Genomic DNA, 27852 nt, shown 5'->3' on the forward strand with positions numbered 1-27852 from the left:
GAAATGGAAAGACTGAGGGCTAAATTAATTTGAAACACATGTAGCATGTGTAATATATGCTACCTTATATACAATTAACAATAAACAGCTAAAAAAAATCTTTCTCCAGGAGATTCTCTGCATATCATGGTTTAGAAACTAAAGTAAAGGTATTTATAGCTACAGTATAACATTTGAACCCTGAAGTCTTATTATCACTGATTTGTCTTAAGCTTTGACCTTTGAATCTAACCTCATCATTTAACTTAAAATGCTCAGAAGCTTGTTTTCATTCAGTTATGAAATACATTAAATAACAGAAGAACATGAGTGCCAACATGTAAGTAGGGCCAAATTTTCATTTGCAACACATGAGCAAGAGAACTGTATGCAAAAATTGAGAGAAGACTGACAATGAGAACAAGTCTCCTCAGCAAAAACGCGAGTTAAATTTTGTGTGACAGTCAGAAAGAAAAAAACCCCCTGAATCTGAATGGCTTCTAGAATGCCTTATTGCTAATTTTTATCATTGTTTGGTTTATCAAGGCCATGCCAGATAACTTGTTTACCAAATCTCTTCACTAAATTATGGAAAATTGCAGATATTACCTTCTGTGTCTTGCATATTTGCCACTAACATGACCACTGCCATCACAGCCAGGTGTGGGACAGCTGCAAAAGAGAGAATTAATCATATAGGTGCTGGTGTGCTGCAGAAAGATTATATTAAAAGCAGGTAGGCAGTAGGCATTACAGAGATGGAGGGCAACCAAGATAGAAAGAGAAATCAAATAACTGAAGGGGAAAAAAAAAAGAGGGGATGCTTTTTATTAGCAAGTCTCGAGGGAATTAATTTCATCAGTGCAGCAGGGCATGAGCAAACCACCAATGAACTTGAAAGTGCATTATACCCATTAAAAGGCATGAATTTTCTAAATTGCTAATGGGGATACATTTTACACTCAGAGCACTAACCTGAACAGCTCTTGTATGGCTGGTTCCACGGGAACTGCAGAGAGATGGAAAATATATAAAAATTTATCATCTATTACAAGTACCCCTCTTCTACAAAAAATTACCAGAAAGGTTGTGTAAAAGCAAGGGTCAGAATGAATTGTGCAAAGAGATTCTGGAGGATGAAGGTCACCCTGAGCAGGGGCCTTGAGTGATTTACTGAAGCAAGAGACGTACCTCGAACACCTTTGGAGCGTGTGCGATGGCGCTTCTCGTCTGCATCCACCTCCATCTGGGAATAGATTAGCAGGCAGTCAATGTTCTTATCCTGCATGCACAGACTATCAATGCACAGACTGATACAGTCTCTCACACAATTTATTGACACTATTTTAATTCCATTTTATCCTGTAAAGGAAAGTTCTACTTACAGGGGATTTTTAGGATCCTCATGTTTATTTAAAAACAGAAAATGAAGTCATTTCTGCTTTAAACAGTCAGTTTCCATGCCCTGCTTTCATAGCAAATAGTGTGCAACTAAGTGCTGGTTTCTCTTTTCAAAGAGATGTTTCTAATATAAATCTCCGATTACTCCCATATGTTTTGAAATAAGAATTCAATAGAATTCTATACAATTTAAAACTAAAGTCAAGGGGTCACACACCACAGATTGTTTTCTAACCAAACCCTTTGCAATGGGAAAGAGAGGAAGGAATAATGATTGAGAAGGAGATGAACAGTCATCCTTAGACCTTCAAATATTTCATATTATTTAATATGGTATTACCACCTTTGCCAACATGTTTCATTGTTTAGTTATGTTTTTCAAGTTTCAGGAATGTGCTCACTTGCTACATGACTCAATCGTTACCTTCATTTTATAAACAACTTGCCTATCCAGTGCAGCTTTCTACGTAGCAATAAATATATCTCAATCTTAAATATTTACCACACAGGGGCAAGGCTGCAGATTAGACCTTGGAAAGTATCATAAATACTAATCTGTAGTAGTTAACAGAAGGCCACATAATTTGTCCTGATTTTTCATGTACTATTTTCAACAGACTTTCAAAGGAAAACTACATAGGCTGGCTAGAGTTTAGGCTTTTGTTCAACATAAGCAAATTACACTGAACTATGTTAAGAGACTGTGTCAGGGAAAATATATGAAGTGTCTGTATCACCAGTTCCTTTGGATGTAGAAGAACAGGATGGCAAGATGGATCTAAAGTGCTTCATACATAGAGATGATACTGTAAAGGTCGGGAAGCACAGAAATAGACTATAATGCTCTAGTTCCCCCAGGGGAAAAAAAAATCAATCACCCCTTTATAGCAATATCCTTGGATTGATATCTTGTAAGAATGTCATATATCCCATGCAAAAACATGGAAACACGTACATGTCACTTTCAGCTAACCCTTTAATCACCCAGCTTTCTTTGGTCAGTACCTTAACACAAATGGATGTGGGAAATAGGAAGGAAGAAATCAAGGGGTGCTTTACAGAGCTCTCTCAACATATTACATCAGGAGAAAAGTCACCTCAACAAAATTTGTGGGTGACAGGGATTTGGTGAAAAGAAAGTGTCACTCTCACAAGGCTCTGCTCTACTGATGTAGTTCTGCTTCTTGGTAGTCAACACCTGGTTCTTGGCAGCGTGATTTAGTCCACACTAAAGGGATGATCTTCTAAAATGAACAGGTGTTATGAAAGCTAATAAAGCACTAGCCTCTATCAGGGGGCTTCAGGTCAGTCTTCTGATGGGGGTCTTTGCGTAACCTTGACCGGATTTCATTTTTAAATTAAGACACCTACACACAGCTGCGTGCACACATTTGGAGTGTAAGCTTCTATCTCCATCAACCAATGATGCTGTCTGAGATCCTGTAAGGTATCCCATCAAGCCTTCAATTGCCAGTCCAGAAAGGTAGAGAAGGGTACAGATAGATCCTCTGTTGTATGTACCAACCCTGGGCAGAAGTTTCAGGTATCGTCTGGCATCAGAAATGACACCAACTGCCTGTGCTTAGGCAACTGAACTCAACCCCAGGTCAACACAGCCACCAGAGCTCGAGGAACAATTCCTTTGATCACCTACTAGGTGTTACTTCAGGCTGGACAGAATCAGTCTCTAAGCTCCTTTGCCCATGCTGTCTAGCTCTCCTAAGCCTACTGCATGAGACACTTGGCATACCTACTACAGGCACCCAAACTAAATCTTAAACTTTAACCCATCCACAGTGACTATTCTATACCTTGAGTTCACACCCTATCTTGTTTCTTAGCTTCAATGTCTTGATAGGCATTTGAAGTTTTCCAAGTTGCCATATCAAAGCGCAAAACAGTATTTCTGGAATATAAAAATTATCCACTAGATGATGAAATTGTTTTACTAATAAAAAACCAGTACACTGTGTTATTCTGTAACTCTCACAATGTGTAAGGACTTGACAGGAGACCAGAAGTGAAGTTACTTGATTTTCAGACTAGTACGCTTTTTTAAAATGTTTGAAAAACATTATCTAGCCTCATTTGTCACCACTGAAAAATCTGCTGAAAGAACTATTACGATCTTAACCTGGAAACGCAGCCCCAGTTGTTATGATAATCTGTGTAAATTTGAAAGGGGCAAACTACAGAACAGATTTGCCTTTCTTTCTAAACCAGAGTATGCACTTCAAGAACACTGAGGATACACTTTTAACTATATTATCAAAGAAGAAATCAACAAGCTGGAAAAGCCCCTATAGGATCTGCACAATCCAGATCCAGAAGCAGGTCAAAGAAGTGAAAAAAAGATCATAAAAGCCGCAGGCATGCAGTGTTACTTTAAATTTTGTTGTGTATCCTACATAGGCTGCTGCTTCTCTAGAAAGGCACAAATTCACCTCCTGTTTTCTGTGACCTAGATGCCCTCTCATATATGGCAATGTGTGTCTTTAATGCTCTGGGACACATCAAATGCTAGTAGGTGCCTATGTTTAGCCAACAGATTCTTGCTTTGACTTTATTTATATACTCACAGATCTTTAAGACTTTGTCTGACATTTCAAAACTTCAGCCTTCACCCCTCCAGACTGGATGTTGGGAGCAAGCAATCTCCTGAAATTCTAGTGAGATGTAAATTGGTTCTGCAAAAGGACAGTCAGCTGGCAGGCTACCATAGCAGTCCGTGGAGGCACCCCTTGCACTTTCATGGCCAGGAACAGACTTCTACTCCTGAGACCATTAACCTCACACAAACACAGGCATTCTCATTATTTTCACATGCAGAAAAAGGAAATGTGGACCTTAGTCTCACAAGGAGTGCACCTCAGTAGTTCTACTTTATCCATGACCTCTCCATTAAAGTTCTGCAGAATACTTAGTCACTGTTCCAGAAAAGAACTTGTGGACATTGAGGACGGGCTGGCTAGAGTTAGTCTTAGCCTGTCATCTAAGATTATGTATGAAAGCAAAGAGGAAGGCATCAGGAATAGGAAGAGAAGAAATTTTTAACCTGGCTTCAAAGAGAAGTTCTAAAAATGAAAATGGAAAGGTCTAAGCTGATTAGAAGGATGGGGCACCTCTTCTATGTGGAAAGACTGAGAGAACTGGGATTGTTCCTAGAGAAGAGAAGGCTTCAAGGTGACCTAATTGTGGCCTTCCAGTAGTTGAAGGGAGCCTACGAGAAAGATGGAGAGGGTCTTTTTACAAGAGCATGTAGTGACAGGACAAAGGGGAATGTCTTCAAATTGAGAGTAAGTTTAGAATAGATATCAGGAAGAAATTCTTTGCTGTGAGGGTGGTGAGACATTGGAACAGGCTGCCCAGAGAAGTTGTGAATGCCCCATCCCTGGGAGTGTTCAAGGCCAACTTGATGGAGCTCTGAGAAACCTGGTCTGGTGGAAGGTTCCCTGTCCATGGTAGGGGGGAATGATCTTTAAGATCCCTTCCAAATCAAGGCCATTCTATGACTCTATGATTCTCTGATTCTGTGATTCTTAATGCTGAGAAGGAAAAGATAAAAAAGATCTTGGTAGAAATTAAATCTGTAAGTTAGAATTTAAAATAACTGAATTATTGGATATGTCTTACTTACACAGAAAGAAGTAGATCTAGCAACTCTGTATTTCTATTATGTGCATTCTTGTTATTGAAGATTTAGGGAAACAAGGCCCTGAATAGTTACAAATCAGTGCTCTAACTAATAAACCACCGGATAGGGTACAAGAAGAGGTCTGTTATATAGATAGATATGTTGAAGCCAACCAAATAGGACATGGAACAGGTTGAGTAGTTTCTTTAGCATCTGAAACAAACAAACAAACAAAATAAAAAAACAAACAAATCCCTCCCAACAAAAACAACCAAACAAAAACCAACCAACCAACCAACCAAAAACAACCAAAAAACCATGCTCTGTGTGGTCATCTGCGCACAGGCAATGAAGACCTATTATGTATTAATGTATAGAATCTTATCCCAGTAACTACTACTACACACAAAAACATACAAACATGAGGTGCTTTAGAAGCATCAATATAGGAAAGCTGGAAATAATAATGAGAAAAACTGAGAAGAAGAAAATCTTTTAACATAAAATGACTATGACTAGGAGCACTTTAAAATATTTCATTAAATGTTAAAAATAAAAAAGGTACATAATCACATGAGAAGCATTCACTAATAACAGAGAAAAGAAAATAAAATAAAGAGAAAGGCAATACCCCCTCTTCAATACTCCAAAGCTTAAAAAAAATAACCTGTAGCTTTTGAGGATTAAAAAATAATTCATATGCATGTAAACACACACAGAACAGTTTACTAGTAAACATAAACTATCGATACAGTGAATTAAAAATATCAAAGAAAACCAAATGTTGAATGGGAAACATGGTAATATCAAGAAATCACTTAAATATATCTGGAAGAATTTTTGATTATTATTATTATTGAGAAATATAGTACTAATAAACAAGAAAATTTAAAAAAAGGTTTGTCATCTTAAAATCAAAGTCTCAGAAAACATTTACCTCCCCCCAAAAAAAACATAGCCTAATAGCTCTTCAAGACATGGTTGTTGTTAAGAAACAAACCCGGAATACTTGGGAAATACTGGAGAACTGAAAAAAAAATTCTGAAAAAAATTTACTTTTAACTTTTAAAAGTAATCTTTACTGATTGCTGAGAGGGTGGTGTGGCTCACCAAGTTATTCCTCCTGATGCTGACCCTTAGTAACATCATAGAAAAGCAATATGGAATACAAGATGACATAATTAGCACCAGTCAACACTTCATCGTGGAAAATCTGTTCCAGTGCTCGGTTACCTGCACAGTAAAGAAGTTCTTCCTCATATTCAGGTGGAACTTCCTGTGTATCAGTTTCTGCCTGTTGCTTCTTGTCCTATTGATTGGCACCACCAAGAAAAGCCTGGCTCTGTCCTCTTGACACTCTCCCTTCAGATACTTACAGACACCGCTGAGGTCTCCTCTCAGTTGTCTGTTCTCGAGTCTGAACAGGCCCGACTCTGAACATTATTTTCTAGTAATGATAACTGTCAAGTATGACTCCTGATAACCTGAATAAATTTTTAGAAGCTGAATATGTTTCGTGAGACACTGTTTAACCTATTTGGTAAATGGGACATTTACCAGTTACTTCAATGGGTCCCCAAATATCTCTTCAATTTATTACATACTTTTCACAACATGAAAGTCAGTAACTATACTCTTTTGACATACCAACCTCCATTTTCAAATAATATAAGACAAAAAAGTCACAGCTGGAAAAAACGCTGTGTAAAATAGGTAAGAAAATACTGTTCTAGATTTAAACTGAAGGTACAGGGCATAGTTTTTTATAATACACATATAAATTTACTTTAAGGAGCTATTCCTCTGGTTCGTGCAATTCGGATAAAGTTCTGTGTAAATCTGAACTCATGCAACATGACCCAGAAGAAAGAAAAGGCAATTCTAAAGGTTAAGGAGAAAGAAGGTGCTGCCAATATATTAATACAAGTCAATTGAAATCTGGATTGAATGAATGTAAATTTATTTTAGGCAACTAAAAATACCAATGCTTAGCATGTGATTTCTACCATGGCACTTAAACTACAAAGTTATGGCACTGTTCCAGAGGTACATTAAGATAATACTTTATGTGTCCTTACATTGCTCCTCAACACTTCTTCAACCTACAATAACCCAGGACTTAGGTACTATGGTTTTTAATTCTTCGTAAGTTTAAACTACTTGACCAAAACATGGTCACAGATGTATAGTTTCACCTGGAAACGCTACAGTCAAGCAACAGAGGAATATAAGGTGAAGATTCTGGGGAATTAAAATATGCAGATCCAGTTAACCTAAATGGAGGGGTAGACACTGATCTCCTCTCTGTGGTGACAGTGACAGAACCTTCAGGGAATGGCCTGAAGTTGTGTCAGGGGAGGTTTAGGTTGGATAGTAGAAAAACGGTTCTTCACCCAGAGGGTGGTTGGCCACCGGAACAGGCTCCCCAGGGAGGCTGTCACAGCATCAAGCCTGACAGAGTTCTAGAAGCATTTGGACGATACTCTCAGGCACACAGAGTGACTCTTGGGGATAGTCCTGTGCAGGGCCAGGAGCTGGACTTGATGATCCCTGTGGGTCAATTCCAACTTGGCATAATCTGTGATTCTCAAAACAGACTCTCAATCTGCATGTAAAAAACCTTGACTTTCCATATTACATTAGAGCTTACTTCAGTAGACCTGATCCCTGAAGTCTATGTAGAACTCCCTCTTCAATCTACTGAGTTTTTTTGGACTTGCTGATGCAATTTGCATAACACTATGCTTCAGCAGATCTTCCTCGCCCCTGAGTATAGAATCAAAGAATCATAGAATGTCGAGGGGTTGGAATGGACCTTAGAGATCATTTAGTCCCAACTCCCACTGCCACAGGCAGGGACACCAAACCTGATCACACCTGAATCAGTAACAATATCTGGGCCTTAATTTATGCCTTACTGATCGCAGTCTTGTAAATTAATTGCATTCCAGGAGAAAATGAGTGCCTTTGTGGATGAAAAAAGAGCAGTTGACGGCAATTTAACTCAACTTTAAAAAGGCTTTTGACATAGTATTCTTATATCTTGTTATGACTGTATTCGCATAGTTGTTTAAAATAAGTTGTTTTAATATTTCAATTCTCTTAATTAAATGTGGCCTATTACTTCTCTTAACAGAACACAATCAAATTCAGGATCTTGATTTTGACAGAAAACCTGTATGACCCTCCCAAATATATTTAGTGAACTTGTTTCTGATTGTAAGATCTACAAGACAGAAGAGACAAAAAACTTCAGGATAGAAAGTTACTCTAAGGAGCTACTGGAGTGCTTAAGGAAAAGTCAGGCAGAAGGGAAAGCAAATTCCCTGTCCTTTCAGACCCTTTCCCCCACAAACCCAGGTGCCTTCTTGGCATAGACATCTGAGATTTAGTTCAAATATTTTAGAGCACCTTTTTCAGTAAAAGACAAAATAATAAAAGAATTACTGTGTTTGAATCTTCCCCTCAGGAAAACACCAGCATGCAACAAGGCCCTCTTAGAGCAGAGTTCCAGAGGGAACTCTGCAAAGATAAAAGTTACAAGTTGAGGGTACATAATACAAAGCAACCTAGTAGGCACATGGGCAAATTAATGACTAGAATATAAATTACTCCTTTGCCCTCTTCCACTTATGATGAACACACAAAGCTTTTATTAATATCAAGGAGAGTCCTTCTTGCAGAACAATAGGAGAATCTATCCTCAGGACTTGTTCTGAAACTTTGAGTAAGAGTCATTTTCCTGCTGTAAAGCACAGAGGGAATCCAATCCTTCCATTTTAAGATGAGCAGTGACGGCTGCAGAAAAATCTGTAAATGCAGGCCAGAATAAGCAGAATTTACAAGTTAAATTTACAAGTTCACCATTTATTCCTTTTGTGGGGAAATAGATTTGGGATTCAGTGAAGTAATGTGGAGGGAAGGCAGGAAACACTTTCAAGTATTGCCCACTGGCCTCAGATTAGTTGGAGTGGAAAAGACCCAAAGTGCACACAGGTCAATTGAGCATCTTTCTCTTATCACGTTTTTTACATTCTTAGATATGAGTAATGAGGAAGTAGTGTGGAAATGATAGGTAAGAAGAAATAGCACTGGATCTATAGCACTTCCTTCTTAGGAGAGAAGGTATCCTGTCATCAGTCTGTGGCTCCACAAAGATGTTTTGGATATGTTCAGTGAATAGGCTTTGGGACATGAGCTGTAACAGAACTAGAATTTCCATCGACAAGGAGATGTCCAGAATATGTCCACACAGCTGAGCAACTCTAATTACCCCATCCTTTAACCACTCCTGCACCAGGCCACTTGCTCTGTGAGTGGTCAGGGTGGTGAGTGCCAGTGCATGCTGACAGGTCCATGCAATACTGAAGTCTCAGGAACTTTAAAGTAGTCATGTTCATTCCACCCCCTATTTCTAAGCATTTCTAAGTATATGTATTCTTCACATGACAAGGAAAAAAAAAGTTTTAACAGTTTTACAGTTCCTGTTACAGCTAATATTTTGGTCATACAGGCTCAAACAAGGATTCATGTTTCCTTGCATTAGATGCAGACATTGAAAGAAAGCAATCTCTGATTCAAAGGCCTTCTAATAAGACATTAAACAAAACAGAAGAGATAATAGGTCTGTATACGTCTCTATACCAGTCAGCAAAGCAGTCAGAAGCAGTACAGATTAAAGCTGAATGTAAAATTTACTGTAAGAATCAGAAAATAAATACAGAGAAAGATTTTGGACTTAACTGTAATGTCCATGTCATGAATAGAAGCATATCATGATACGTTCAAGTGGGGGAGGATAAGCAACTTAAACCTCTAGGAACTTCAAGAAATGAGATTTCTTGAATATTATTTTCTGTATTGCTGGTGATTCTGAACCAAATTTGCACCAAATTCACTGAATTTATTCTAGAAATTCTAGTAGCATGGGGTTACATCCATAAAAATCAAGACACTACAGTACTTTTTATCCAATAGTCTAGCAGCTCTTAGTTGCACTTAGAATGATCTGAAAGACATGGATTCTTAGTCCTTCTACCTGGATGGGTGTCTGGTTGTGTGCATGTGTAGTAGTCTGCACCACCAGCCAGGGCAGGGCCTGACAGGTTCTATGCACAGATGCCAGTCACTGGGGAAACTGGGATCCAGAAACTAGGCAGACCGGGTGTCTGAGACAGCTGCTGCAGGGATCCACTGTGCATATATAGAGACACATATACGTGAGTTTTCTCCAGTGGCCCTCCAACCTGCTCAGCCAGAGAGAACAGGATGAGGCTGTTGTGATATCTGTGTTCACACAAGTTCTCTAAGTGTTTGTCCAGAACCTGTGTGAGCAGCCATGAATGTATGTATTTATGTGTATATACATGTAGTGTATACATGGGCTTTGTGTACATGTGTCTGCTGAGAATGAATTTCAGCCTTGCTACTGGTTGAATTCAGGGGCAGGGAGCAGCAGCAGCCTTGCCTCTCTTCGAGTTGTTGGATCCAGCATGATTTATTTTCCTCTAAAAATCCCATTTCCAAATACAATATGTGGGAAAACGACAGATATGAGACATCAGAAAGGTTCTTTTTCTAACTCTAAAGTTGAAGTGTGGCAATTTGTTACATTTTGTACAGGAACAAAGGCAGAAAAATAATTAGGTCACGGCAGACCTTGATTTCTCATATTATGGAGGAAAATTGGTAAGAAGAATGCTTTAAAAGAAAAAATGCATTAGAATATTTAATTTTTAGAAATTTAGGAAGCCAATAAGACTTACTGAAATACAAAAAGTTAAATTTCACAAGTAAGACAAAATGTTCTACAATTTCACTCTTAGGCTTAAAATCCAGCAGCGTAGGGAAGGCATGCAAGGCAGGTGTACAGTCTCTATAAATCTAGTTCCACCCCTGGCACACATCTGTAACTTGTCCTGACACCAAGTACCTATGTGCAAGTCCTGAGGTAATATGCCCCAAAAGACAGGTTTGCATTTAACTTGTAGGATTTAACATCAAATTTGGAAATTCTTGGAAGTTTACATTCTGAACAAGCACTGATACCTGAAAACACCTTTACTTAATATACATCTTGTGAGTATATACAATGGTCTTTTGGGCACAGCAACCTAATGAAAGTTTCCTTATTTCTATTTGTCTAATATTTTGTATGTTTCTATAAGCACCTATTTTATTAGCCAAAGTGTAACTACATTAGACGGCTGTAACCAAGTCTTTTCTGTAACTTATTAGCACTACAGCTCTTCGAATTATCATTAAAATCCTAGGAGAATAAAGAACAAGCCAAATATGGGGCACTTTAATAACCTGCATCAATATTGAGGAGCATGCGGTGTAGTACCTATCACCACATGCAGAAATAAGAGCACACAATAAAAAGCCAAAGCGCATTCATGGAAATTCAGGTCAGAGTGGTCATAACTTAAGAGTTTTAGCTTTATCTTTGAATGTCCTAATGACTGTAATCACAATCACGCTGTGTTTCAACCTCTTTGTTGCCTTGAATCACCCACATTCAAGTCAGGCCTAGAGGCCCTTTGGTGGTGAACAACCTCCCAGATCTGTGCGTGGCAAACTGCTTGGAAAAGTGCACACAGCTCTGCAGAAACATTAAGTCACTGACTTGTCCCCGCAGTTCAGTCAGAAGCAGAGTTGAGGAGACTGTTAGTTTATCTTGGACTTATTCACCCTTTAAATAAGTAATGTATAAAATATATATTTTTCTGAATCCAAGGAGAAAAGAGAACAAGAAATTTAAACATATTTAGTATTGTCATGTATTCTGTATCTCACCAAGAAGCAGACACAGACATGTATCACCTAAAATGCCCATAATGAGCTTTCTTATAATCGAAGTCACGACATCCACAAATCGATACAAGTGAGTATAAGTATGCCACAACATACACATATGCAATTTATATTCTTATAAAAACTAGGATACCAGATTTTAAAATCTCATTTCTGGTACTCCAAACTAAAAAATCTACTACAACTAATTCACAAGCTGAGATTTGTTGATCAAAAATAGCTTCCACTGTAGAAAACAGTAGTATCTTTACTGGCACTGAATCAGACTGACAATTATCAAAGACAACTATAAGCATTTCAAAGCAAAACAGACCAAAGCATCACATGATATAAGTGTTATTAAAAAGATGGAACTTGCGTTTAGGTTTGATTAAACATGATTAAACATAAGCTAACTCTAGTGGATATGTACCATGCAAAAGACAAGCATTTCAGGTAAAGAAAGAGACCACATTTATTAATTATATCTTCTTTTTAATTCTAAAAGAAAACTATGTAGGCCTTGAAGTTTAGTAAGCTATCAGTCTTCACTCTGAAAGCAGGGTAGGATAGTAAAAAAAAAATCTCTTAGTCTGTTAAAACTACCTAATTGCTGTTGTTATTAAGTGAACAGCCTAGCATCCCTTCTTTCCCATTTACTACTACACAACAATGAAAGCTTATTTCTGTTTTAAGTTTTGTCTAATCACAGCAATGCCAAGGGTACTATTTCAGAACTACATGGTATCAAAAGTGTTTGTTGCTATTAGTGTGCAGGCCATTATGTTTATCAAAGGGTATGTTATAAATAGCTTACAGCTACTAGAAATGCAACAATTAGCTAATAAATTAATAAGAAAGACAAGTAAAATACCAATCATGGCACTACTAACATAATTAGAATAAATTACACAGGATCACAGATTACTGTAGTTGTCGTATAAAATAAGAGCACCTACTTCAGTTGTTCAATAACTTGCATACTTTTAACACCATAACTATACAACACAATGCTTGAAAGATAAAAAAGAGACAATAAAAATAATGAATATTCATTGGTAATTTTCTGCTCAAAACTTGTTTATAGTGGTTTCTGTGGTTAAAATAAAGGGGGGGGGGGGGGGAAAGGAAAAAGAAACAAAGCCCAAATGGACAGGATTTTGTAGCTTAACGTGCAGCAAAACCCAAATATCTTCGTAGCACAGAGATGACAGCAAGTGTAGCAATAACTATCACATGGTGACCTAGTGGCCTGTATGAGGCCCAAGCAAGTGCTACATTAAAGCAAGCCTGTTATTACCAGCATAGTTAGCAAATTCAGTGTTTGCATGAGCTTTAGAATGCAATTAAGCTGACATAGACAGTGTCACTTTAATTTCTGGAAGAAAAGGACAGCCAGGAAGTGATTTTATTTTAGTTTCTTAATATACATTTTTTTTTCAATTTTCTTTCACTATAGAGCACCTGTAAATTCTATTATTATAAATATGGATTTTTAAAAGTAAATTGAAAAGCACATTTATTCTTAATAAGGCACAAAAGAGATTTCCTGTTTCAGAAGCTTATGCTGTCTGTAGCAATTTCAAGATCTAGAAAAAACTGTTGTTAAATAATTCAAAGTGGCCAAATAGACCAAATTGGTAGAAGCATCCATATTCTGTCCTCAGTTAAAACTTTGCCTTCTGACTTAATATAGTTACTCAGATAACAGTGAGAAAGAATTTTATTAACTCCGTTCAAGTTTGTACAATATGAGGGTAAAAGAATGAAAACTAAGAGATTCAAACTTACGTTTTTGTATCCTTAATGTCAGTTTTGTGATATACTCTCCTTTTATACTACCAGCCATGCAGGACCAATGGTGTAAAGATTTTATCTCCTTGACTCATGTTGTAAAGATGGGAAACTACATCATTAGGTTTTGTTTTGACAACTAGGTGAAAAGACTGAAGTGAATTCTGCATAAAAAGGATTCCTTTCATCCTTGAGTAATACAGATAAATCTAAGAAGATTTATAGATGTATGTGCATTATTTTACATACACTCTGAAAGACTCAATCTGATGAGGACAAAGACAGGGTTGTAGAGTGCAGGTGCTTCCCTGTATTCCAGCCTTCTTTTCTTCCTAGATTTCATGTTAAATCCTTAACATGAAATTCAGGATCTGAGGCAGCATTTCTGAGGAGACAATATACTTTTAATACAGTTATTATGCTGTCTGGGTGAGAGAATGTTTCTTGGCATATGCAAAGAAACCCGTTTATGCAGAAAAAAGTATTCTGGCTCCCAAAGACATTGAAACAGGATGTCCAAAGTTCTGTCTGTTCTTACCACCTATGGGAAAGGAACAGTGCCAACAACAGGAGGGGAATCTGCCTTTATAAAATTTGCAACAGTAAAAAGGCTTACTGCTTCTAATTTCTGTGATTTTATAAAGTTGTGACAACTTTTTGCAAAAACCAATGTCTGGTATGTCTGCAGAAGACCTTCGGAATAAAAAAAGGTCAAAATACGTTCAAAAATTTATCAAAATAATTAAACAAACACCACATATTACAAAGGTATAATTCAAAATTGTTCCTCTGAGCTATATGTCCTTAAGTGTTCACGCATGATACAGGTATCACATACCAGCATTATATACACAGAAGACTAAAATTAAACTTGCATGCAAACTCAGAGGTTGTAAACATGTATACATACAGATGTACAAACGAAAGAGTGAAAAATACCTAAAAATATAAGTCTCTACCTAATAAATTCCAAAGATGGACCACATCAATGTGCTGAAAGTCATGCATGCTTGCTCTGTATGTTAGATCATACTGGTCTATAACGAAACATAATGCGCAGATCCTTGAGCTCGTGTGGTGGCCCACTGACATAGAAACTGAAACATATTTATTTGTTTATACTGCAAGTCTTCTGGGCAGGGCATATGTTTGTACAGCATTTGGCAAATAAAGTTCTGAATTGTGATTACAGCCCATATGCACTATAGCACTACAAGCAATACAAGTGCATGTACATTCATTTTCAAGGCTGAGCAAGTATTTCGGCCTAATAGCTCCTTAAAACCAATGAGTAAAGGTAGGCAATGTATACCCCAGAAGTACTTCACATGAAAACATCCTACTGTTTTCATGCAAACAGAGACGAAAGCCACAAAAACGCAAAAATCTAGCTGGAGACTGACTACATGCAAATATTAGAGCTTGAGGGTGTTCAGCTCTGGGGCCACAACATTAAGCACATGGACCGGCTGAAGGAAGACCACAGGAGGCCATGAAGATGATCAGAGGGCTGGAGCACCTCTCCTGTGAAGATGGGTTGAGAGAGTTGGGGTTGCTTATCCTGGAGAAGGGTCACTCCAGGGAGACTGTAAAGCACCTTCCAATGCCTGAAGGGAGTTACAAGAAAGATGGAGAGATTTTTCTACAAGGGCACATAGTGACAGGACAAGGGGGAATGACTTCAAACTGAAAGAGAGGGGGAGATTTAGATAGATATCATGATGAAAATCTTCACTATGAGGGTGGTGAGGCACTGGAATAGGTTGCCCAGAGAAGTTGTGACTTCCCCATCCCTGGAAGTGTTCAACGCTAGGCTGAACAGGGCTTTGAGCAACCTGGTCTGGTGGAAGGTGTTCTCACTCATAGGAGGGGAGTTGGAACTAAATGATCTTCAAGGTCTTTTCCAACTGAAATCATTCCATGATTCCACGATATTATAACTAACTGAAGACATATAAGAAGTAAAACATTATGGAGAATATGAGTTGCAAAAGACACAGTAGGACAAACAGGTTTCTCAAAAAAGTCTTTCTCTCTAATTGGAAGGGGGAAAAAAATGAATATTAGCGCAAACAAAGGCAGGAATTGCACCTTTATAGCAAGTTATGGGATTACATAGATTTCCCTTTTTCCTTACTAATTGTGCATTCTCAGCAGAATGGAAACTGCAGATCAGAAAAACACTGCAAATTTTTGACAGCCTCTACATGCAGTAGTTATCCTGGAGGTGAAATCAGAGCCTTAGCATAACATTGCACTTCTGCATGTGTTCAAAATTTATCTTGTGCACTTTACATTTTTATAAGCTACAAATTTGATTCTCAGATCAGAGAACTGTTACATGAGAATGACTGATGACTAGGTTAAATAAACACACTAGGTGGGGAATCCAGCAACAGGAGAGGCAACTAAGAGCATTGGATTGTCTCTGATGAGTGTTTTTTGTGATCTCCATTTCGAGAGATCTATCAGGATGCTGCAAACTTACCTCATATATATGAATGATGTGCAGAGATCCCTACAGTTCCCTGCTCTGTCTTACTTAAAAATAAAGCTGTATCACATCGATTCTAGAAACTGATATGCAGGTGAGCATTGTACTTATCTCTTCACTCTGTATTAGGCCTTACCCAGAATATTATCCCTTTTGCTCAGTTTTTAATTTATTCTCCTGTTATGGGTGTAACGAAACAGGGTTGTAAATGACCAACATTCATAAACATCAAGTTGAGCATAATTCCATTACTGCATCAGACTGGGACCTGAAAATGAAAAGCCATTTCCATTGAGGTCAAATGAAAACCCACTGGCTTATAAGGTCATGATTTTGTTCCCAATGTCTAACCCAGAGTTTCCAAGTACTATCCTGGGAATACCAGTATGTCTAAAGTAGGTTACCAGATATTGTCTGAAATGTTAGCATTATAAATGCTTCATTCAAGCACCATGGTGCATATAGGAATCTCACTGTGTGAGATATAATAATATTTGAGAAGCTAATAAAGATTGTGACATTCTCATAATCAGGATTCCTAAACTATAAAAAGGATTGAGATCTACTAGTGAGTATCTCTAGAACCTTACATGAATTTCCACCCCCCCCTCGCCACTCCAAAACCTTCAGAAAGCATGTTTTATCCTCCTCCAATAAATGGACTGGTTTTAGCACTACAAGATTTTAAATCCATAAGTTTCTATTGTTCTGTTTTTCTTTCTGGCTATCAGCACTTCATATTAAAGTGCTCCATCTTCTCTTCACAACCAAAAGACCTACAAAAGATTATTGTTCCAATGGAAATTTACATTTTTGTGCAACTGATGTTACAAATAGCATCTTTCAGAAAAACCTCTAATATTATTAGCTGACATTTTTCTGTCAGGCTCTTTTTCATGCTTAAGTCACAGATAAAGATTCTTCCTATAAAATCTTCATTCCCCTCTTCCTAAATTCTCCAGATTTCATCTGCAATGCTATGGTTATAGACTGCATACCTATGCAGTCACAAATCTTAAACTTCACCCTGAGATTATCTCAGATGGTTAGAGCCTGGTGTCAATAACACCAAGGTTATGGGTTCGATCCCTGTATCGGCCATTCACTTAAGACTTGGACTCGATGATCCTTGTGGGTCCCTTTTAACTCTGACTATTCTGTGATACAATAGTTTGTTTATGGGATTAGCTGACATTGCCCACCTACAGTGTGCAGTCACAAATTTTAAACTGCACCTAAGTCCTAGAACCTTGTGTTTGCTATTGGGAAGGTGGCTCCTAAAGCTGAGAGCAGTAGGAAATTAAAGGTACAGAAATTTAGATGTAGATTAAGCTCTTTGTATTTTCAGAAGGTTTACACTTATTTGAAATCACTGAGGACATCTATAGATAGTTTATATAATAGCAGTTTTGTGACTAGCATCTCTGTTGTTCCTCCTTCTTTCTTGACTTCATGCATCACACCCTGTTGTGAATTAGAGCATAACCAATCTGAAGAGGGAATTGTCTTTTAATCCCACTTGGTATCTCCAAATAAAATTTTCACATTCCTTCAGTCACAGTATTCCAGTCTCTATGTCTCTGCAGTGGAAAAAATACCAGAGTACCATTGGACAGGTGATTTCAAAATGCAGTCAGATATTCCTGCTACGGCACAAAAGGAAGGAGTAAAAACTGGTAGTAGAGGCCACAGAAAGCCAAGGAATTAATGCATTATTATCACATTACATAGTGTTTTTATTGGGATTGGAAAAGTAACACAGAGAAAGCACAGAGAAAGTAATACTCAGAATGGTTGCCCTCATCAATTCTGTCTTCTGATCTGTTTCTTCAGGTTCATTTATTTTCTAAATTCTTTTTCAACTCTGATTCCATTACCTCTTCTGGTTGTCTTTATACCCACAGCATTTGCTGTGTACCAGCTGCTCGGGAGTAAAATGAAATGGTTAAATTTCTGACTTTTTACAGAGGAGGTATACGTATTTTAGGTCATTCCACTAAAAAGTGTATTTAGTCATACTCATATATCTTTCATTATCATTCCAAGATCCTTCTACAGGGCTGCAGGGTTTTGTTTGCTTTTGATTAAGAAAAGCCTTCAAAGTGACAGCCATTAAAATTATTGCACGAACAAGTTATATGCTTCTTACAGACTTTAATACTTTTATTTCTTAATGTGTTTTTGTCTGACATATGTGTGCATGTGTGTCTGTGTATGTCTGTGTATGAAAGTATGCACATTATATATATATATAAAATATGCATTTACAAGCATGTGTGTTCCTTCTATTGATATTAATAAACATGTAAGGAGATGTGTTTATAACACATTCCTCTTTATGAGGAAAACAGAACTAGGTTTGAATAAGAAATAACTCTAAAACCTAAACACCTTAAAACACAAGTTTTAGACTGGAAACCCAGACAGACCTACAACTACACGGGCACTCATAGGCACCATGGTGATGTCTGCTTTTTCAAGCTGCACAGTACTGTAATACAGCAATAGCTTCTGTGCTTTATTGCTCTAGGTTTTCAGGTTTCCATGGAAATGAGTGGGAATCCCAACACAAGGGATAAACAACAGGCTATCCAACTCACACCATGGTGCTGGATGTCTGAACAGCTGACTGCAAGAACAGTCATTGCAAGAACAAAAATACACATAATAAAATACTACACATGAGGCTGGAGCCAAAGAAAACAGACATGACTGTGCCTCAAAAGAACACATGTAAACTACTGCTGTAGTACATACATAAAACTTCACAAGAATTAAGGTTTTACACAATTTTGAAGCTGCCCAGGGTACGAATACAGGTATGATGTTCTGAAACTAATTAATTGAGCAAGTCATAGCTAATTAAAGCAGAGCCCAATTTTCCTGCTATTGACTTCACTACACAGATGGTGAACTAAAAAAAAAAAAATAAATTACGTGTGGTTTTAAAATTCTACTAATACTAATACCAAAAGACCAATCAACTGCTGTGCAAGCCTTGGTTTCACAAATGGATAGATCATTTACAGAGAACTCCCAGTGTAGTAATACACCCTCTATTTGGGTGTTGAGGATTCATGCCAGTTCTTCTGCCTTTTCACATGGAAGTTACAGGGTCACATGGTTCCTCTGCATTTGCTATTCGTATCTAAGATTCACATAATTGTTAGTATGGACACATAAATGCTAATTTTTTGCTAATGAATTACTCAAAAACAAAACCACCGTAGTACTTAAACTTTCTCAGATCAGGAAAAAAACCAGTCTCTCTTACCAGGCAACACGTTTGTGCTATTATATTTGTTGATTTCACTGGAGTTGCTTCAGGCTCACTGCTGGACCTACAACACTGGTTTTTTCCGATCAGATGTACACGTTTGAGATGTTTGCAATGTATTTGGACTACTTTTTAGTGAGGACTCTTGGAGCATACAGAACAATATGCTAAGCAGAGAGACTCTGCTAGACCTTGTAGTGGTATCTCCTGCTCCTTATTAGGTTTGTCAGCCACTTGGCAGGAGACAGCAAATCATGAGTAGGTCCCTACCAAGTGAAATAGTCTATTATGAGGCAAACAAGATCCTTCAGATGGAAAGAGGAGAATAGGGGAACAAAGCAGAACTGTCCCTTATTATCCCTGTATCTCCACAGTCATCCTTCACCCAGGTGTAGATTTCCTTCTTATACCACAGGTCATATGAGGAAGTACATTTCCAAGTAAATATTGCCAACAGTATCTCCTAAAAACTTAATCAACAGGCACATTATCTTCCTGTTATTATCCCACATTATCTTCTCAAAGTCATTCAGTTAGTGCTAAGCCATTCTGAAGCAAGAAACGAGAGGTAACAAGTTATCTCAGTTGCAGATGTATGAAATGTGGTTACCAATTTGCACATTTATATGAAATACATTGTTCAGTATGTCAAGAACATCATACTGAGCTTTGAGCATTTTCTGACCAAACAGTGGTGCTTAACTAGCATTTTGCCTGACAACAGATTCATGACTCACTGATGGCTTGGTCAACCCTCTCAGCCCTATTGAACTTCACTTACCTTTGGGGCATGTGATAATTACATATGATCAAGCTAAGGAAACAACATCTCTGAAACTAGAGGACAGAGAATTCTGGGACAGGAAAGCCAGAACATTTTCCTGAATGAGGAAAATCAGCAGTGAAACAGATTTAAGAAGCTCATTTCCTGATCTAACCCATTTCTATGCCTGTAAGGCATTCTGACAAATAACTATTCGTGTTGCTAGGCTGTAAATCCAGTCACTGAAATTATCCCTCTTTTGGTGTATTATTTTGGTTTTCAGATAAGCACCACTTAGCTGTATTTCCATAACTAAGGGGATGGCAACCTGGAGCACAGGGTCAGAAATAAGTAGCCAGGAACAGCTATGGACAGATACCTCCTAAAATTGCTTTAGTGCTGAAAAAATGTAATGCCACAGCTTATCTGAGAGGCACAAGTATACTTCAGAGGTGGGGAACATTTGTTTCCATACAGTTAGGTTGATACAAACATAAAGTTCCTGAATTAGAACTGATTTACCTCAAAGCTGCCATTGAGAAAGGACAAAATGGACTTGAGGGAGTCTCTCAGTCCTCATATAAGTAGATGCTCTATAAAATAGTTACATATGTGTAGCTACATGCTGCTAACAAAGAGCATCTGCAATTCCCACCTAAGGTTTACCAGAACTACTACTGGCTGCTTTGCCACATTCTGGCTAGCACTCCTTTATCCACAACCACTCCCCAAGACTAAGTGCTCTCTAGTACTTTTAAATATCTGGATTAAGGTCTAAACATGGTCTGATCCTATCTCAAACTGATTTGAGGGCTGAAATTTCTCTCCTGTTAAGACAGCCTGATTCAGTCAGGGTGGTTCAGCCTGGAAAAGAGAAAGTAACTAAAGGGGGCTTATAAGAAAGATAGAGACATTAGAGAAATGAAAACAACCAAATTTATCTGTAGTTAAGTAGCATAAGATCTAGTAACTTCCAAGCTGAGATGGGATTGGAAAGCGTGGAAGGGGTGATGCCCTGTTTCTCTGGTGGTAGCAGGTGAATGACATCACTGTTGTCACTATTCTGGTCTTTTGTGCCACTGCCATTTGTCCTTAGCTCACTAGCACTGTAAGATGCACCTGTGCAGTCACAGGCCAGGGATGATGTGGAATCTCCCTGGGAGAAAAAGCAATGAGCCATGCAGAAGGCAGATATATTTTCATTGCATCTCCAGCTTCCTGGGAAACATACTTCTGAAAATTCCCTTAAATACTCAAGACATGCTTTCAGTTCTAGTTCTGCTTTCATGAAAACCTGAACATGCCTCATTTTTCCCATTTTATAAAATAAGATTATTAATAAGTTTCTGTGTCTGTCTTTACCAGTCATGTACTCATAACCTTTCTATGCCACAATAAATGATAACAAAGAACAGCAAATCGCAACTACAATAGTAATCATGTCAGATTATTTAGACATTAGTGGCTGAAGTATTAATTACTGTCTTCAACATTTTTTGTATATTTCTTTGTAGAATCTATATGAAAAAAATCACTTGTTAGTCAAAATATGCTCCATGAATAGTCATTCACACATTCCAATACCTGTTACATTTAAGTGTTGCTTTATTATGATTTGCTAAAAGTCATGTTTTCTTCTGTTGTCACACAGTAATTTTGAGCTCATTTCCTGTGAGTTTCTGAACAGACTAGAAGTACCCGTAGAGCACACAGGCCAATGAAACTGCAGACAGAAAGCCTTTAGGTGCAAGAGGCAGGTGAGAATAGATTAGGGCACACGGAAGGATGGAGGAAGTGCATCGGTTTTATTGCACAATAGGGGGAATTATACAATATAAGATTCTTATTGCATGAAAAGGCATACACATTTTATGTTAATTTGATTGGGGTTTTGATGTGTCCATGTAAGAAGGTTTGACTGGAGCCCATGCCTGCCTAACCTCTAGCATTTACCCTTAGGCTCTGGCTTTCTGCCCTGCTCTCTGGCTTCCTAACAGTGCAGCTGGTGTCACCTGCTTTTGTTGGCCATCAGCCCAAACTATTTTCTCTCTTCATTTTCACCTCTCTCATGGCAGTGAAACAGGTGGGAGGTCAGTGCTGTGACTCTGCCCCTCATGCCCTCACTCCTTATCACCTTTCCTCTTCTGCCTTTAGCAGAAGAAATTAAACATAAACCAGATGAGAGGACAAAGCTGATGGATATATGACAGGAAACAAGAGGCATGGACTCTTAAAATACTTAGAAGCCCCCTTCTCCAGAGGCATACAGGCAGAGCCAGGCACAGCCAATGATGGAACTGAAGAAGGGAGCCAGTACCATCAGCAATAAGTACCAGCTCAGGAATTCAGCAAGGAGAAGGTATAAACAGAAGCGGGGTGAAATGCCTTTCAGGCAGATAATAACAGCAGTACTAAGTACAGGAGGCTGACAGATAAAGAGAGATAGATATGGCTGAGAGATAAGAACTACCAGGGAAAATTGTTTGCAAAATTTTTAGGGATATCTTTGCCCCTAGTGGAAGAAAATAAAATGTGTGTGAAGACTTCAAGCATATGCCTACCCTGTGCAATACACTGCTGCAAGAAACCTCCAACTCCCTCCTCCTAGATAACACCAGATGAGCTAGTTCTGGCACCAAAGGTGGCACACTAATAGCAGGCTCTGTAGGGCAATCAGACTATTTACAGTAATCAAAGAAGGGATAATTAGCCTTTGCTCAGTCATGCTAACACAGTTATGATTTTTCTGGGTCATGAGCCCACACAGCATTGCAGCATCATGCCACATAGTCACACCACATCAGGTCTAGTGTTTGTCCTATAAGAACAGCAAAGGTACATGACTATTTCCTTCTAGTGTACAATACAGTTATAGGAAACCTGCATATTCTGTGCAGGTGATATCCAAGGTACAAGGGAAGAAACAGAAGAGAACTCAAGTAGCCTATCAATAAGAGGCATAAAACCAAATCTCTTCTGCTAATTTTTTTCCAGCTGTCCCTGCTGATCAGTAAACACACAGTGGCTCAGCTAAGACTGCCCTTTGCATTCTGAGTATCAGGCATTTTGTGTGACAAATGGCAAAGAAAACAACATGTATGGTATAGATTGCAGAGGCAGAGACAGCTACTTAGCTCACCTCTTAGCATGGTCACTCTATGTAGGCAATAAAAGAGGCCCACAAAGCCCTTGAAGGAGGATTTTTCAGTGGTGACTGTGTAACTGCCTCCAAAATTGGACTGTATGACAGGAACAGCAAAATTTCTCACAGCAGCAGTGCTGTGGCTGTGCTCAAGTCAAAGCAATAGTGTCTCATAAACCAACAGAAGTGAAAAACAGCCACAGCATGTCCCAATATCAGTGCATACTGGGACTGTGAGCACACAAAGGTGAGCTGATTCAGCACTAGACCCTTGTCTGAGAGGTTAGGGTTGCAACAACTACAGGCTCCAGGTAGAATTCCACAGTAATTCAATACAGCTGAATGTATTTATGGTTAGAATACAGCAGAATTTTCATGTGGTTACACACTACTTTGAAACCAAGAAGAAAGGAGCTCATTGTGTCACTGTTATACTGAACATGGAGAATTACAATTGACTAAATATTGCTTTAATAAAATGCTTACAATTAAAAATAATGTGTAATGCAAGAAAGATATATTATTGCACTAAAATAGAAGATTACCTTTGCCTGGGTGCCTTACTGGATAATATAAAATGGAATTTAATAATCATTGATTTCACATAAAATGAATTTTGCCTGAAAAAATGATGGATGAAGTGACAATGTATAGCTACATATATGAAATGTAGAATATCCAAATGTAAATATCAGGAATTTTTTTTATTTTCCTTATTCTATACACTGTGCTAGAATAGACAATTGCTCCATCTAAAACAGAACTATTCTTAAACTAACATCAGATGCTTCAGATAAAGGAACTCTTTTGACCCAAACACTCCTTCCAACCATGCAATCATTCATGTTAATAATGATTAAACTGGGTCCTGCATTGTAACTTTTAACTCCTACAATTTGTAACTTTGGCTGTTTACCTATTAATGAAAATATTATTTATGCAGGAATATCTAAAAGGTCTTTCCAAAGTATATGTAACAATAAAACAAGGGATTCAAACACCACTTTTCTTCACATGTGTTTCTCCTGTTGTGTACCTTGTTTTGCAATTTATTGTATCACAATATGTAGAGTAACAATAAATTAGTTTTATTGCACAGTTAAATTAAGCTGTTTCAAAGAATAATCAGATACAACAAATACACTAAAAGAATACCTGTATCAGCTCCTGTATACTGTAATGAGTTGCAAACATACAATACCACTGACATTTTACGCTCTAATAAGCTTTTCTTGCAAACATGACATGTCTGGGCTCTTTCACAGGTCGATCTTTTATTGGCTTAAAAATAAGAAAGGTGTCAATCCAGACACAGACTTTCTTTCTTTCAAAGCATTGGTCAGCAGATGGTAGTAAAAGCGATTCAGATCCTCAAAAGGACCTGATGTTCTTGTTTTCTCTCTATTTTAGGATGCAAGTCCTGTTATCACTGAACAGAATGACACTTGCAGCACGTACAGCTGACACATGGAAATATGTTGGATCAGTCTCACTAATAGGATCTATGCATTTGCTAGAAAAATCAAACAAATATGGACCATTTGGACAGGCAGGTTCAGAACCTTACTCACAGTCAATTTTCTGTGTGAACATTTGCAAGGAAAGATACCAGATGGCTTAGGCATGTATTACACTGACATGTACATAAATGTGCATGGGTATATGTGAAATAGGAAGAGCTGTGACCAAATTAGGGCAGTAAATTACATATCTGTAGGACAGGGCAGTGACAAAGGAAGGAGACCCTGAAAGATGGGGAGAAAGCATGCTAATACTGAATAAAATATGTATTATACACTAGCTTTTCTTTCAGGCAGCCAGGCTCTCCACATAGATATACTGTGTTGGGGATTTACATGAGAACTTCACTTTAACACTGTGAAAATTATGCGTCATAATCCTCCATACACTGATTGGAAGACTGGCTTCATCGATCACAGGTGCTGATATAAAAATTTCTGGTGGGAGTTTCATAACTGATGAATTGCTTCATTGGGATTCACTTTGCCCACCCAGTCAACGTAAAAGTGCTACAGCAGCAGCCACCAGCACAGAAGGCTGGTTAGAAAGAAAAGTGACAGCGTCAGAATTGAGAAATGAGCAGTACCCATGCATGGATGTATTGGTAGGAAAACAGTAGGGAGAGAAAGAAAGAGCACTTACCGATAGAACAAAATGTAAGTCATCTTAAAATATGCATTTAAACCGACAGACAGATCCCAGCCTTCCTCCCACAAGAATCCTGAGGTCTCTGTATCCACCAAAATCTTACTGGAATACTTAAAATGAAGAATTTTTTTTCTTTGAGAATGGCAATAAGGTATATTATAAAAGAACACTGTCTCAAGAAAGGCCTGAGTGTATATATATATATATATATAAAAGAGCACATCTGCTTGGTATTAAGAATCATCTACATAAGCATACTGGGCCTGGATAACAGAATTAATTCTCTTCATAATAGTTCATATGGGGCTGTATTTTATATTTTTCACCAATATGTTACTGATAACACACAAATGTTTCAGCTTTTGCTGAACAGTGTTTGCACAGCATTAAAGCTGCCTGGTTTCTCAATCTGCCCTGCAGTGAATAGACTGGGGAGGGTACAGTAGGCTGGGAGAGGACATCACCAGCCAGATGATTCAAACTAACCAAAAACATTCCACAGCATGTCACATCATGCTCAGCAATAACAGGGAGAAGAGAAAGTTTAGGGAAGTTACACATCTTCTGTTTGTGAACTGGCTGGGCAAAAGTTTGCCTTTGGGAGGTGGTGAGTGACTGCATGATGTTTGCTTCCTTTATTTCTTCTTTCACTTCTCCTTTACTTATTAAACAATTTTTATTCTATCTTGATCCCAAGTTCTCTTGCTTTTAATCTTCTCTCCCTCTTTCCCTATCCCTCTGGGGGTACAAGGGGGAAACTGAGTAAGCATTTGGTGCGGTGCTTAGCTGTCCACTGGGGTTAACCCACAACAATTCAGAAAATGGTCAAGAATAGGTAGTCTGCATTTTGAAGGGGTTTTGTGTGTTTCTTGTAGTTTAACCTAATAGCTTCAAAGCAGAATAACTTAAATTATTAAAAAACTCACCACATAATGTGGAACAAAAGTATCCAAGAAAATGGCTGTGGAGCCTTATATCTGGCTAGATAGGTATTTCCTAGCTTCTACAGATGATGTCTAAACAGACTAACAAGTCTAAACAGACTTGTTTGTGCTTTCTGTGTTAACTACCAGAAGGTATTTGAAGTAAAATTCCACTTCTATACTTCACCTTCTGCTCTCATTTCATTAGCTTCAAGTTATATTTCTCTGTTACGTTTGTACAGCAACTGATTTGTTTGTCTCGTGTTCATTGATGTGCCTTTCTTGAAACAGCCCATCTCATTGCTCACTCCCCTTCTTCTGCAACATGACCTGTTAGTTCCGTTTGCTTACTCATTGGGAAGTCTCTGCTACCACCAAGCCCAAACCAACTTCTTATGACTGCAACTACTTGAAAGAGGTACTGAAACCTTTCTAACAAGTTTGAGAAAAATTCAGCTCTGACTTAGCTTTCCTAGAGTCACTCTGAATTACAGCAGGAACTAAGTTGGTTCAGCCCAGCTTTCCAAATCTATTACCTTTTTGGCTCACAGATGAGGCCAGTGAGCATGTGTGTCATTTTGGCCTGCCGAACTCCACAAGATCCGAGTTCTGCATGACTCACCTGAGTCTCTTTCCTTCACTGACTAACCAGTTTTCATGAACAATTTGTATGACCAGCTTCTTCTAAGTTGAAGGCTTTTATTCTACAGTTTAACTGATGTGAAGTCTCAAGAGTTATTGCTGTGGAGGGTAGTGAAAGAAAAAGTGAAATTTCACAGGTCTCATTTCCTTATGAAACCACTTAAAATATTAAGTACTGGAAATGAAGAGTTAAACAGAGATAGGGAAGACGGTGAGTTTAACATTGCATCCTACTTAAACTGCATGAAAGGCCACCCACCTGGACTGTATAACCTTTAATTTCTTTCTTTTCCTCCACCCTTCCTCCTTTTTTCAACGATCCCATTTTATAGGATTTAAATGAATTCAAATCAAAGCAAAAATACTTCCATGTAAAAGTCTCAGTGAAGGATCAAGCTTAAGATCTAGGGTTTTGTATTGCTTTTAATTACTTTTTGATCCAGTCCTCAAACTCTGTGAATACAGTAATGTCATCCTATGAATTATAAGAAGGAAACTTCTTAACTGATTGCAACTCTCTAACACTTGCTTATTATTCATAAATATCCTGAGCTACAGTATTTGGCCATATGATTTCAGAGGCATGACGAATGTAAATGGAGTACTTTGTTCTTCACAAAATATAATAAGCAAGTGTATTACCAATCACCACATGATTTATCCAAAATCATAACAACCTCACTGGAAATACTCACTAGCTTGAGTGAGCTCTGGGTTATCTCCTGCATGGGAGAGGGTCAAGGAAGAACAGAATAATCAGAATTGACAAAGTGCTTCTGTGAAGAAAGAAGAGCAGTGTGACACAGTGAGCAGAGCACAGAGATTCAGGCGGAGGAAGT

The 27852-nt window shown here is 38.1% G+C and overlaps 1 protein-coding gene across 11 annotated transcripts in view; it reads right to left on the minus strand.

The window, feature by feature from the left end:
* The window catches only part of MYT1L (myelin transcription factor 1 like), a 299132-nt gene that overhangs the window by 122434 nt on the left and 148846 nt on the right, over window positions 1–27852 (minus strand). For all 11 annotated transcript variants that reach the window (XM_039385536.1, XM_039385537.1, XM_027726054.2 and 8 more), the window contains exons 3-5: window positions 1171–1225; window positions 955–988; window positions 589–651 (exon numbers count right to left, since the gene is read on the minus strand). In XM_039385536.1, the coding sequence (XP_039241470.1) occupies window positions 589–651; window positions 955–988; window positions 1171–1225 (152 nt within the window). The remainder of the gene's footprint in view (window positions 1–588; window positions 652–954; window positions 989–1170; window positions 1226–27852) is intronic.

The sequence above is a fragment of the Pipra filicauda genome, unplaced genomic scaffold (assembly GCF_003945595.2).
Source record: "Pipra filicauda isolate LSUMZ 115617 unplaced genomic scaffold, ASM394559v2 scaffold41_size5083284_pilon, whole genome shotgun sequence".
Classification (NCBI taxonomy): Eukaryota; Metazoa; Chordata; class Aves; order Passeriformes; family Pipridae; genus Pipra; species Pipra filicauda.